Source organism: Cyrtonyx montezumae, unplaced genomic scaffold (genome assembly GCF_038088225.1).
Source record: "Cyrtonyx montezumae isolate F1298 unplaced genomic scaffold, pur_monq_1.0 scaffold_8, whole genome shotgun sequence".
NCBI classification, from domain to species: Eukaryota; Metazoa; Chordata; class Aves; order Galliformes; family Odontophoridae; genus Cyrtonyx; species Cyrtonyx montezumae.
In genome coordinates, this window is record NW_027072089.1 from 112,352,365 (window position 1) to 112,367,046 (window position 14,682).

A 14,682-nucleotide genomic window follows, 5' to 3' on the forward strand; every position below is an offset into this window, starting at 1 on the left:
GTGAAGTCAGCTAACAAGAAGCTATGTTGATTAAAAAGGTTCACAAAAGAAATTCCCAACATTCTTCAAATACATTCTAATTACTTCCCTAATTAATATTAAGAATTGAAGTTGTTGAGATTGATGTCATAGGAAAAAACATCTTTTTGTTTTCTGATCATATAAAATGATGACAGCTTGCTTTCCTGTATAGATTCTCAGCTTTCTAACTAAGCTTCATTCGAGTGAAATGGAAGTAATTTCAACCCAGAAGTTTATTCTATTTACTTTGGCTACAGTGGTGTTTCTAACACCACGTGGTATGTGCCTAGATGAACTAGTGAAATCCAGCCTGGAGAGCGGAGGAGATGATGACGATAAATATTACAAGGTAAGATTTGTATTACTGAGATAGTATTTGGGGGAACTGTGGGTCAAAGCCTGAGCACTGAATTTTTCGATAAAGGTTCTCCTAACTTCATTGCACAGTGTATGACATTACAGCACTGGCAGTACAAAAATGTCTTGTGGAAAGAATTTTTAGGAAATTCGTTTGCTGTCATACACTTACGGTGTAAATCAATGCATGTTTCAATTTTCTTGCAATTCAGCCATGCAGTGGGAGAGAGTTTTTATGAAATGTTTCTCACTTATACAGTGGGGCCTCAGTTAACATGCCTGTCATGTATTTTGTGCACATAATACAACAAATGCATTATTAATCCAAAATTAAGAAAGGCATGCTTGTAATATTCAAAGAATAATGATAAACAGAGACCATTATAAATCTAGTATAGTTAATAGACGTAAAATTCTATTTGAGAAATTGACTATAAAAACATATTTGCAGGGTTGCATATTTGTTATATCTCAGTAGATGCCATATCAAATTTACACAGTTCATCTCTGTGTATTTTTTATTTTATTTTTTTCTACCCTGCAGATACTCCCTGGGAAATGAGAGCCAACCTTTCATTTTGTCTCATCATCATTAGTGTAATAAAGATCCTTCAAACCATAATACATTTCTAATTATTTTAGTGAAATCTCCTGGTCTTTAGACCTCCCTTTGATATACTTCAGGTGCACAAGTGCAATCAGAGGCATCATTTATTTAACATTTTAATCACAGAGTATGAGAAACTGGAATGGTTCATTCACCTCCTCAACCAACAGCTGGGGAAGTCACAAAATGTAGATAGGAAATTGAAATTAGAAGTAGTATAATTTTGTCTTCTGCTGAAGTGAAAAATCATATTTTCTCTGCTAAGGAAATTATTTTTGTCACAAAAGAAAAAAAAAATCAGTAGGAGTGATTTTCAATACACACAGGGAAGAAACACTAATAAACAGCTAAGGGTCACATTGATATAGCTATTTTTCAGGTAATAGCTGCATTTGACTTCATGAAACAAGTTATGTACTGAGGTTAGCTCTTTACTGTAGCCACAAAAACTACATATTGTGCTTCTTGGCTCTGACAGCCCAGAAGCAACCATTGTATCTTGTGTACTAATAGAGGATCAAAGCAACTAAAAGCTCACTGCAAATTCTATGCTGCAAGGCCAGAACAGCCTTTAAATGGACTTGACTCAAATACTTTCCATTTGTTTTGCTGACTGTTAGTTCATTACAATGTTGGATCAAAAGCATCCACATAATGCCTAGGAAGAAATTAGGTACACTTCCAAATGTTTTGGCTCATCCTCCTGTTCATCCAGATTGGATGAGCAATAGGCTGGTATCAACTCTTAATTATAGAAAGCATCTTCCCCCCTCAGACATCTTCAACCAGTGATACTAGTGGAACTGATAACTACTCCTGTCCACACAAAACTAATGGCAGAGTTACTGGCACTAACAACCAGAAATGTTTCCAATTGACTCCATTTGAACAGTTGTCGAAGATGACACGAAGATGCGCTCTTGGGGGCTAAAAAGGTATGCAGGACAACATCTCCAAATTAAGTAATCCACACTAGAATGGAGTTCAGCAAATACATCTAAAAAGCATTAAGTAATAGAAAAAGAATGTGTTACCCAGCAATTTTCTAAGGAGATAAGAAAATAAATACTTTGTGTGATTGATAGCTGGAATTACACACTTTTTCTTTTTTCTTTTTCTTCTCTTTTTTTTTTTTCTTTAGATTAAAGACAGTATCTTGGAGGAAAAGCGAAGGAGTCTGAATTTTGAAGAAATGAAAGACTGGGGATCAAAAAATTTTATTAAAGTGAACACCCCTACAGTAAACAAAGTGCCAAATTCTGTTGCTAATTTACCTCTTAGATTTGGAAGAAGCAATCCAGAAGAAAGAAGCATTAAACCAAGTGCTTATCTGCCTCTAAGATTTGGAAGAGCTTTTGGAGAAAACCTATCTAGGCATGCTCCAAATTTATCATACAGGCTTGGGAGATCTCCACTCACTAGAAGTTCCATTCAATCTCTTCTAAATTTGCCACAGAGATTTGGGAAGTCAGTGCCCATCAATCTGTCTCAAGGTGTCCAGGAATCTGAACCAGGTAACGCTTACTTAGCCAGTGTTCAAGCCATGTAATAAACTGTATATTAAATCATAGCATAGCAATGATCAAACTTAGCCAGCTTTCCTCAGGGATATTTTCTAATCATTTCTATATTAGGCCAAATTGCCATAAGTAAGATTTGAAGTTTATGGAATCAAAAAGTCATTACAAGATATAGTAGAGATTCTCTTCATGAAATCTTTGCCGATGAGAAGATGTCAAGTAATCAAGGCCAAAAAAGCTCTTATGACAAGGTTAAGTCTGGCAACATTCCCTAAGAACAGTTTTCATTTTGGAAAGTCTGAAGCTTTGGTGAAAAACATTCATTCATTAAAACATCCCATTTCAGCACTATAAAGTTATCTAAAAATTACTTTCCTTGTCTAAATGTATACAAATTAGAATAGCAGAAATGTCAAAATTCAAAACTTAATTGCAGCATGTGGAAATGGTCAGAAAAAGATGGTTCTTTTCCTCAGCCAAATATATTTTTTTCTAGATTGTCCCACTGAGGCAATGATAGAGATTTTTATTTTTATTCCAAGATAAGATGATAAACCTTTTTGATGTCTCAATTTTTTTTTTCAGGATACAAAACATATTTTCTTCCCATTTGTCAGAATAATTTAAAACAGTTCTTAAATAACAGCTCTTCAACAATAGTTCTTTTCATATTTTCTGTTTAAATCTGAGCCATCTACTTGTTTTGGAGCCAACTGCTCCAACTTAGGTCTGACATAGTCATAAACTGGAAATTCAGTCAGAAAAGATTATTTCAGAATGTTCTTTCATACTTAATTGGATTTCTTTTTTTCTTTCTCACTATCTCACCTGATTATAACAGATTTGGTTTTATTCTTCTGATATTTTTAGGGATGTGAATTCTAACAATCACATTCATACTGGAATCAAATTATGAAGACGGAAACTGAAAGACTCAGAAAAGATGTAAAGTGTATTCAAAACTAAAGATCTTGAGAAGGAAATGTATACGAGAACTGAAATGCAAACCTGTCTTCATGTTATAATGTATGTATACTGTATGAATAATTTATGTATAAGGCAGTGGTAACTGTAGTGAGTGTTGTACCAGTTTTCTTCAGTAGTGGTGTAGTTCAAATTCTATTTACTTATTGTGACAGTGTCATATCAGTACCATACCCTGTTGGTTGTAATAACTAAGTTAAAAGCAACAGTCATAGAACTGAAAGCATTTGAGCCAATTTAAAAGAAACATAGTACAAATAAAGAAGCATGGTACAAATTAAAAAAAGCCTACTGTGTAAATTACAAACAGAAGTGGAATCAAAATCCCTGATATCTTTGTGTCATATGTAGCTGAAGAAAATCAAGTAAAATGTAGAGGAAGCACTTTTCCTGTTGTATATGAATTATGTTAGATATAAATCTGAAAGGCAACTAGTCAGAAAAAAAATCTTGGACACCCACAGAGGAATAGCATCTAACCAAAGTCACGCTGTAGTGCAATTACCTTATTTTTATATGTGAGATACTGTCTTCTGTAACGTCCAACAAGATAAGCCCTGTGGGAGTCCTGATTCCTTTGTTCAAGTGAACAACATTACTGCTACTGGCTACACAAGCAGAAGGGGCTACTTCATCATAAGTCCATATTTATATTTCATATTTATTACTAAAAACATACCCTACTCAGTGGAATATTGTAAGTTTAGATTTCCTCCAAAATGTCAGTAAACTTCCAGTAAGTTTTGAAAAAGTTAATTTGTACCTGTTTACTGGAAGTCTAATCTGCTGGACTATACCTGAGATCTATGGGATTCTTCTTTCCAGCCCCCAGAGGTATCACTATCCTGATGGCAGGTGCACCTAGTGGTGGCACTGGCCATTTCTGAAAATGCACACAACAAACACCTACATATTTTACAGCCACAGCTAACCATCGACAGATGATGAGACCAACACATTTGACGGAACAAAATAAGCACCAACAGGACTCATGCAAGAATAAAATGGCCAGATCCTCTTGTAACTCATAGACTAATCAGATTCAGAGCTTACTAGCAGATTTTCCTCCCAGACACAAGTAAACTGGTCCCTCCAACAGCTGACTCACAGAGCCCTGTCCCTCCAGCCTCCTGACTTTTGAACAGCTCCCACATCTGCTCAGCAGCTAATTCAGCTTTAAGTCCATATTAGGGTTGTGTGCACACATCCACACACACACAAATGGGTCACTTCATTGGCCTGTGCCCTGCCAGTCATTCTCTCCTCAGATCCATGGATCCCACTGAGATTCAATTTCCATCTTGAGTTGCTGACGCCCAGAACACTCTACTTACTCATTCAAGCTACCCTAGTCTTATGGTTTTATGATTTTTGTTGTATTATTGATATTCCACATCATAACATCATGTGGTGCATTGGGAGTTAAAGAGTTAATGCTCCAGCTCCATGGATCATCGATAGTTATGCGTATACCTGTCTCAGAAGAGAAGAACAACTACATTCCCCAGAGGACTGTGCAATGCTTTGCATTTTTACGTATTTATGCTCAGATGGAAAGATAAAAACTGTCTTCAGTCACGAGACACTCTCTTTCCTTTAGGATCGACTCAGTAGAGGGTGTTTGTTGCAGCCGTCTGCCTTCAGCGTTAGCATAAGGCCTTCAGTTTATCAGACACTCTTTCTTGCTCATTTTATTTGATTTATTAGCTTCAATTCCAATTATATTGTATTATATTGTGCTATTTTGCTTTCTGATATCTTATTTAGTAAATTAGCTTTCCTCCTCAGATCATTGCCACTGTTTTGTACTTAGGCCCATCCCCTTCTCCTTTTTCCCTTTCCCCCTTCCCCTTCTCCAGGGTGTGGGCCTATGGGTCCCCTGCCTCAATCGTCATGGTACCAGGTCAAACTGTACCACAAACCATTGACACCTAGCTTAAAATTTTCTAGTGGGTCACACATAAACACTCAAAATAGACCACACTCACATAGGAAAGCATAGTTATAAATGAACAAGAAGGCAGAGTGAACTGTGATGCTCAGGCACAAGGCATGCCCAGACAAACATAGCAACAGCACACTGTTTGCATGCAACAAACCTCCTTTAATCTCACTCTTCTTCATTTTCCCACACTTGTTTCTCTCTGTTATCTTGATCCCTTCCTTTGACTGTCTTTGGCACTGCCCTAAACATCCCCAAATAAGTTTAGTGCTTTCCCACATCCCTTTATAATATCTCATATTAAGTTTTATGTGATCCCACAAGCCCTCTCAAATATCCCATCTTAAATTTGTTCTTTCCCATGCTTATTACGATATCCATGACAATCAGTTACAAAGCTCTGCCTGAACCTCACTGAGGCACTGAGAGGTTCTTTATGGCCCTATCAATCAGTGACCTAAGAGTTCTGCTCTTTGTTACTGTCTAGTTATCTCCTCTTCCTCAGGGTGTGTGTAACTGAGTGTTTATTACTTCTCCTGTCTCTTGTCTTGATATTTTATGCTGAATAACCAGTAACTTGATGTCCCTACATTCTACGTATCTTTAGAGTAACTCCCAAAAAATTAAGAATCCACAATCAAACCAATTCTTTTTGCCAGATAAATTCATAGCTTGGACAGAGTCTGAGCTGTCACTACAAAGTTAATGAGGCTACTTGTAAGACAATACTAATTAATTAGCCTGTGTCTGGTGAATCTACGCAGGTCACTCTGAAAAAAATGCCTCCTAATTATTTCCATGGAAACTACAATGGATACAAAGAGGACAATAACTCTAACTGATAGAGTAAATTCTCAGCTACAAAATGCTACTTTTCAACATAGGCATCACCCTTAGCTATGCAGTTTTGTGAGCAATGAACAAGAGCCTGCATGCTATGCTCAGAAAAATCCACACCACCAGAGGTGACCCACTGTTTCACAGCTGCTATGACAACTTCATTGCTAGGAATATGTTGCCGACACAGTCCATTTTTCATCAGTTCAAACAGAAAGCGATAAATCCAAGTTACACAGTGGGTGTGGTAGGACAATTAAGCCAGGCTTGGCAATGTGCTTCACAGTCTTCAAACTGGGATGGATCTGGTGTTATGGTGTAACAGAAATGCTGCCATCTTCTCTGGCCTGACTCTGGCAATTCAAGTCTTCATCTCAGTGTTGAGATGTAATAGTCAGAGTTAATGGTTTGCCTGGAATCTAGAAAATCCAGAAGAACACTCTTTTATTTCAAAAAATGGTGCACATCTCTCTACCCACTGATGGATGACTTTTCTTTGATGGGGAATTCACGTTGCTACTCCATGGACTGCTGTTCTGACTCTGGCTAGTAGTGGTGACACCACATCTCATTCGCAGTAACAATGCAATCCAGGAAACTGTCACCTGCAGCCTTGTATTGGTTCAATAAGACCTGATGAACTCTCATACAGGACTCCTTCTATTACTGCATGAGCATTCATGAGACCAACCTGGTGCAAACTTTGTGATTGTCCAACCTTTAGGACAATAATTTCCAATGCATTGAAGCCAATATTCAGCTCCATACACAGTTTCCTGGTACTCATTTGACAATTTGCATGGATGAGATGACCAAGATGCTCTTTGTTTTATAGTGTGACAGCTGTGCATGACCAACAGTATGTGGTTTATCTTTCATATCACTGTCACTACTGCTGAAATGCACCACCAACCACCACTCTGTGCTTGCACCCACTATTTAGTCTCCATCAACGTTCAGCGAGCATTGATATTTGTCAGTGGGTGCAATTTTTTTCCACATAGAGGAATTCCCTTTGCTTCATAAACATTTCCTTGTCAGACACCATTCTGTCAGACTGCCCCTCTGTTGCCATCTGTCACATGACAACAAAATGTAAAAGGAATATTGTCAGAAAGGTTCAACATCTACCACCACTCCACTAACATCCACCTCTGATGTCATGGGCCAGTATAATAAAAGAGAAGGCAATACTTTCAGAGCTGCCCTTGTAATTCAATTCTGAATTAGTAAGACTACAGTCCTGCAAATGTCAAGTCAGTCTATTAATTCACACTGAAACACCAAAGAGACAGGGAGATCTAGAAATGTTACGGTAGGACTGGATCTTTCAAAGGTAGAGTCACAAACCTGTCTTTGGGCTTCTCTCTGAGTTTTACGAAACACTTTACCTAATAAATGCTGGTGACCATCAGTTTTGCAGCACAGCACTTAAGCACTGCTGCTAAGTCAGTGCTGAAGGATACTGGTCAACAAACTGTTTGTATGGGGGAAAGTCCGATCCCCAACCTATGGAGTAGAGGTTTTCTCACTGCCTACCAGCAGAACAGGATATTATTCTTTCTCTAATCAGGAATACTGTGGAATATCTAGTTATTTATGGTCAAATGAGCAGCAGAAGGAAATTCCCCAAACTCTGAGTTGTGTTCTGGTCCTCCAAAACCCACTGCATATCATGTGAACCAAGGGCAAATAAGATTTGTGAGAATCTCCGAGCAGCAATATGTGCTTTTTTAAGGCACATTATCTCCTAGCAATTGGGAAGGGGTACACATCAACTGACATTAATGATGGCTGCTGTGGGAGGAAAACAGAAGCCCAAAAACAGCCCAGCAGCAAGTACAATTAGGTTGCCCTCTTATTGCAAGCTCCACACCACAGACACAGGAGATGGCTGTTGATTTATTTTCCCTCAGCAGAGGAAGAGCTAGGTGAAAAGTACATAAAGGAGGAATTATGCTATGCTGTGCAAAATTTCTGTTTGATTTGAGAGCACATGAGAGAAGAAAACAATCACTGGATAGTGCAACAGGAAGAGAAAGGGGCACAACGGGCAACATAGACTGCTATAGCTATTACTCACTAGATTATTTATTATCCATACACAGATATTATTCATAAATTGAACAAAAGCAAGGAAAGGGCTAAAATAAATCAAGTGACAGACTATCAAGGTTCACCAGCACGAATTCTGGTAGGATTTGGAAGCTCCCAGCCCTCCCTGCCATACACGTAATATTTATGACTGTTATTAAAGCCCTCATGCAAAAACAACACCAGGCTTATTTTAGATTCTGACTTCAGCTCATAGAAAGGACAGCTGACAATTTACTGATTAATTTAAGTCTGTGGGCTCATCATGTGGTTGATTGTAATACATCAGTTGGACGGATTTACTGGAATGTAAAGAGACACTGTTGTTTTACCCTCAGAAGAAGCTGAAGGCTTGGGCATCTGGCATTTGAAAATTCCCATTTGTCTGTCAGTTCTTCTTCACAGGGACAGGAAATTAGCTTCTCACACTTCCAAAGACCCAAGGAGCAAGCCAAAGCTGGCCAGTGGAATGGTGACCATTTCTGTCCTTATATTAAGTTCATAAGTTCATAAGTTCATAAGTTCATAAGGTTGGAAAGGACCTATAAGATCATCTAGTCCAACCATCCTCCTATCACTATCTCTACCCAACTACTAAATTAAGTCCTTTAGCACCTCATCTAAACGCTTCTTGAACAGCGCTAGGGATGGTGCCTCAACCACCTCCCTAGGCAGGCCATTCCAGTGCCTGACCACTCTTTCAGAAAAGAAATGCTTCCTGAGGTCTAATCTAAATCTTCCCTGGCGCAACTTGTGGCCATTCCCTCTCGTCCTGTCATTACTTATCAGGGAGAAGAGGCCTACCCCCTCCTCACCACAACCCCCCTTCAGGAAGTGGTAGAGTGCAATAAGGTCTCCTCTGAGCCTCCTCTTCTCCAGACTAAACAATCCCAGCTCCCTCAGCCGCTCCTCATAAGACTTGTGCTCCAGGCCCCTCACCAGTTTTGTTGCCCTTCTCTGAACACGCTCCAGGGCCTCAATGTCCTTCTTGTAGTGAGGGGCCCAAAACTGAACACAGTACTCGAGGTGCGGCCGTACCAGAGCTGAGTACAGGGGGATGATCACCTCCCTGCTCCTGCTGGCTACACTATTTCTAATACAGGCCAGGATGCTGTTGGCCTTCTTAGCCACCTGGGCACACTGCCGGCTCATGTTGAGCCGAGCATCAACCAACATAAAGTATCTGGCATGCAGGTGTATGGCCAGTTGGCACTGCTCTGACTGCAGGCTCTCAGCAAAAGGATCAGCTCTACTGCTCTCCACTCTATGACTGTAATATCCCAACATGTCTTGTGCCTGTATTAGCCATTATGAAATTGTAGGGATAGAGACATCCTACAAAACCCCCATTGTTTTTCTTTCAACTGGCTCAGCTTGCATTGGTCTATAATGACTAGTGGTAACCTAAAGGAAAGAGGAGGATTGAGCTTAACATAAGCAATTTTTCAATCTTAGGTTTGCTTCAGATGCTTTTGCAACTGCAAAAGTTGACAAATGTGATGGTCTTGGTGCAAATGCTTACAAACTGACAGGCCACTAAAAATTTCCAACAAGATATTTAAAAAATGTTTCCCTTTGGAAGAGTAGCTATTAGCAGGAGTTGAAAATGTTTTCATTAGTGACGCCCACTAAGATATATCTAGCAGAGAAGCATAGATATCCATAGATATCCAATTCACACTTGTGAAACTCACTTGAGGACGTAAGAACTAGAGGGACTTGAGAATATATATGAGAAAAATCTTTAACATCGGTAAGGGGAAAAAGAAGCTTACAGGAGGCTTATGTGTGCCTTATCTCAAATAAACAGTGTAAAATATGTTTTTACTTCTTATCTCAGATTCACACAGAATCACAGGGGTTGGAAGGGACCTCTGGAGATCATCTAGTCCAATTCACAGCTAAAGCAGGCTCCTGACAGCAGGTTACACAGGAAAGCATCCAGGCTTTGCACACATCGACTTTTGTCCCGTGCACATCACTTAAAAGAATGTGGCCCCATCCACTTGACACCTGCCCTGTAGATATTTATAAGCATAGGTGAGATTCCCCTCTCAGTCTTCTCCAGGCTGAACAGTTCCAGGTCTTTTCTCATACAGAAGATGCCCCAGGCCCCTAATCGCCTTTGTGGCCCACTGATGTACTTCTCTAGAAAACGTCTGTCTTTCTTGAGCTGAAGAGCCCAGAACTGTATTCCAGATGTGGCCTCACCAGGATAGAATAGAGGGGGAGGATCTATGCATGTGGATTCTATGAACCAGAAGTTTGGACCTATGGTCAAAGAATTACAGGAAGAGCTATGTATGTAGACTAGTACATCTTGGGCAGCAAAAGAAATGATCAACAGAGGAAATAAAGAGACATAAAATCATGGCTTGTACAGAGAAGAATAGAAAATTATTTCTTATTACTGATAACACAAGAACTAATGGAATGAAAATAAATATTGAATGAGAAGATTTGGCCTAAACTAGCAGAAGATCTTTATCAGACAATAGGCAAATGAAGGATTTCATTGACATGGAATGCTATGCACTCCTGATATCTGCCAAAGGTTTCTACTGGAGATATGGTACTCGGTTCAGAGGAACTTCTGTCCTGGCCATTAAGGCCATTATGGTTTTGGAGACAGTCTAAGAGCAGCTCCTGAATGAGCTGTTGCCTGAGTTGGAAACTCAAACTAGTTGCGTAACCAGTTCTGATGTAATCAGTCATAACTTTTGACAGACTCTGAGCTTAAACACTGTACTTTCAGAGCAAGCTTCTGTTGGGCAAGGGTCTGGGTAAACTCATAAGAAGGTTTACCTCTTTTAAGTGATAAAGCCCTCCCTTTCCTCAAACAGAAGGAGGTGAAGAAGTACTGAAAGCTGAAGATAGTAATGTCTTTGGAAAGCTGATCCTACTTGTGTAAAAATATAGGTATTATTCTGCAAAATAATAGAAGGAGAATTTGATGTGAGATCCTCAAGTCCGTTGGTTCTGTTACTGGAAAAATGGATGTGTAAATGCTGCTTCTAGCACTAAGTAATGATCTGAGCAAGAGAACATGGCTTAATTGGCATTTCTAATGATATTACTACATTTAAATCATAAATCATCTGTATCATCCTTATCAAGGGATGTCTTTCAAAAACACACTACCTATCTCATGGGGAAAAGCAGCAGTACTTGGAACCAGTTGAAGACCCTCTAATAACACTATTAAATGAGCATTAATGTAATAAGACTTAAGGGAATGATAAACTTAATTTGATGTCAACAGAATCTGAAGAAAAGCAAAATGGTCTTCAAATTCCCTTCTACAAATGTAGAAGAACTTCATGTCAAATTAGGAATTTAGATTCTCTTCCATACTATCAAAGATAATATTTTGCTTTTCCTAAGAATAGCTCCTATGTGTTAGTGCTATTCAAATATCATTCTTGCTGCTCTTTTCAGAGACTTTAGGTCTTGGTAATACAAAAGATTTGCATTACTCAAGGATATACATTGCCTAAAGAAACAAAAATTTGAAATCATGGCTGTAGAAGATTCAAATAGCAGGGTTGATACATCCAAGTTGTCATTATTATGGTCATTCAATGACTTGCTTTGCTTTACTTTCATTAAGATTTTCAAGATTACTAAAAATAATGGGAAGGTACAAAGGAAAAGGAGCACAGAATCAAAAAAGATAGCAGCTCTGGATCCCTGATTCTTTCTGCTATAGAGCAAAACAGACTTTTTTTTTTTTTTGCAGGGAATATTAACTTATCATATCTGACTTTGCAAATAGCACACTGGTACATATACTCATAAGTGATAGATGATCAGTGGCTCAAAACCAGAAACAAGTATCAGGCATATCCTAATTCAAAACTCTACTTGGGTTTTGACCTTTAGTTTCTAAATCCATCCTGCTTCACATCAAAGGGAATATACTGAATTACTTCAAATCACTGAGAATCAAAGCGTATAGTGGGTCATCTTATATCTCTGAGGAGTTTTAAACAATTTTTCTTTCAGTTAAAAATAAATAGATTTACAATTTGTTTGGGTGTTGAGCAAAGCCAGTATTTTCAGATGATCCCCATGTACTGTTCATTCCCAACAGGGCTTAACTGGCCCATTTGCATGAATTTGCGAGGGAGAACAGAGAGGAACTTTGTAAAATCGGCTGCTTCTCTTAACTGATCAACTCTATGAGTACATAAAGGACATCTGTATCTTGTGGTAATAAAAATGTTGAGAATTAACTACATTATAGGATCATTATGGAGAAGTTTATTTGTAAAAGAATGGGGATAAACTCTCTATGAACCCTGATCCTGGAGGGTTAAGTTTAAAATAGAAGTATATGCTGGGTCCCAAGCTTGTCTTTGAGAGTGATTATCTTCCTGGCTAAGCACCTACTTGCCCTTACAGACCAACCCCCAAGCTGCAATTTTACTCTCAACAGTCATCTCAAATGCAATGGTACATCTTCATTCTCCTGCTGGTTTTTTTTATTTGTTTGTTTGTTGGTTTTTTGTTTTTTGTCAACAGGAATGAAAAGGCAGCAGTTTAATCTAGATGTCTACAAGGAAATTTAATACCAGGAAAGGTACACCAGAGTACATACAGAGCTGTTATACTGGGATCGCATATGGCTTGAAACAGGGAAGTGTGAATGCAGCTGGTTCTGAATTGCTCTTGAAGTAGAAATGTCAGTTGCATGTGAAAAAAGCAGGTGAGGGGAAAGAGCAGACTGCTGTCAGAGCACACTTCCCACACCAACTCAGTCACCACTCCTTGCTTTCCCAAGTATCACCCAGGAAAACATTTCCTTACAAAGACATGCCTGCACATACTTATACTGCACATGAATTTATGAATCCCCAAGCATTACCTGAAGGACTGCAGAGTCCACCTCCATCTCAGATTTACAACTAGTGGTAAAGCCTTCTGAGTCTTATTTCCCTCTCATGCCAAGTGCAGCTGGTACATGTAGGAATGAGCATGGCAGCAGCACAATTTGTGCTGGTGCAATAGCCCTCAAAGGGAATTCTTCTAGTTTCTCCAGAAATCAGAGTGATTGGGGTATGGTAATTTGGGCCAAGGTGAAAAAGGAGCAAATAAGGGAAAGTTTGAAGTAAATAATGGCTTTTTTGTTGTTTCCTGTAGGGTGAATAACCCAAAAGAATATTACCCACAGAAAATAATGGAGGTGGATAGTATATTTTGTATGGCTTACCCAGATGGTATACAGACAACCAGTAAATAAGTAAAGGGTCACCTGTTATTGATGGGCAAGCTTCACTCAAAACTCCACAGGGAAGGGATCTCCAACAAGAGACCCTTCCCCCCACTGGTGGTCAGCCCTTAAATGGGGTCTGGGAGAGGTGGAGCCAGACTCCACCCCTTCCAGTCACACAGGTGCATTGCCTTCACCTGTGCTCCTGCAGCTGACTCAGTGCTCACCTCAGGTGATCAATCAGTGGTTCAGGCCATGATTCAACAGTTCCCATATACTTCCCAATAAGTATGTTATTACAACAGCAAAATACTCTCATCTCATTAGTGTTACCTTGACAGTGAATAGTCTACTCTGTTCTTCTTTTGTGTAACACCGCTTTCTTAAATCACTATTGCATTCTAGACTCTCTGTTTGTTTTTTTCCTATTATTTGTCTGCTATGACATTTACTGTTCAGATCCTCAGCAGCTAGAGAGCATTAGAGTGGCCACTGTGCATGTATACATCCCTATTCTTTCTCTACACTCTTGATCATCAGAAGTGTGATAAGCAGCAGCTCACTTAGGCCTCAAATGAATCTGTGAAGATTCCTTTGAAACCTTTAAACTGTCTTTGTAAAAAAACAACTTGGCATTATGGTTTGACCTTGTCCTCACTCTGGAATCAGTCTAAAGGAACACTACTGGAATCAGCTCATTTATTGTTTGAGTTAACAGAGAAACTGAGTGGGTTTTGTTTGTTTGTTTGTTTAACTAAGGAACCACAGAAGTGAAGGAGCTGTCGCATGCAGTGATGCAATGTGTGTCATGCAGACAAAAGTGAGACAAAGACCCTTGGAGTGAAACGATCTTAGTGGCTAAAAAGGAAATCATTCTTACCTGCTTCTCTTAACTTGCAAGTCATATCTTCATATTCTGTATTATCACATAAAACTAGGAAAATTGCATGTAATTAATTTGAAAATTTCGATAGTCTAATGCTCAGATAGTTATATAAGTAAATACAATACATACATAAACGCTGTCTTGGTGATACAATATTTTATGCTTGTTTTGTAACATAGAAGCCAAACATTAGGAATAACAAAAGGCACGGCAAGCGTTTGA

General features: G+C 38.9%; 1 protein-coding gene across 1 annotated transcript in view; it reads left to right on the forward strand.

Moving 5' to 3' along the window:
• The first annotated feature begins 229 nt into the window (after positions 1-229).
• NPVF (neuropeptide VF precursor) overlaps positions 230-14,682 on the forward strand; it is a 35,804-nt gene continuing 21,351 nt past the window's right edge. Inside the window, exons 1-2 of the mRNA XM_065752690.1 lie at positions 230-370; positions 2,127-2,499. Of these exons, the coding sequence (XP_065608762.1) occupies positions 230-370; positions 2,127-2,499 (514 nt within the window). The remainder of the gene's footprint in view (positions 371-2,126; positions 2,500-14,682) is intronic.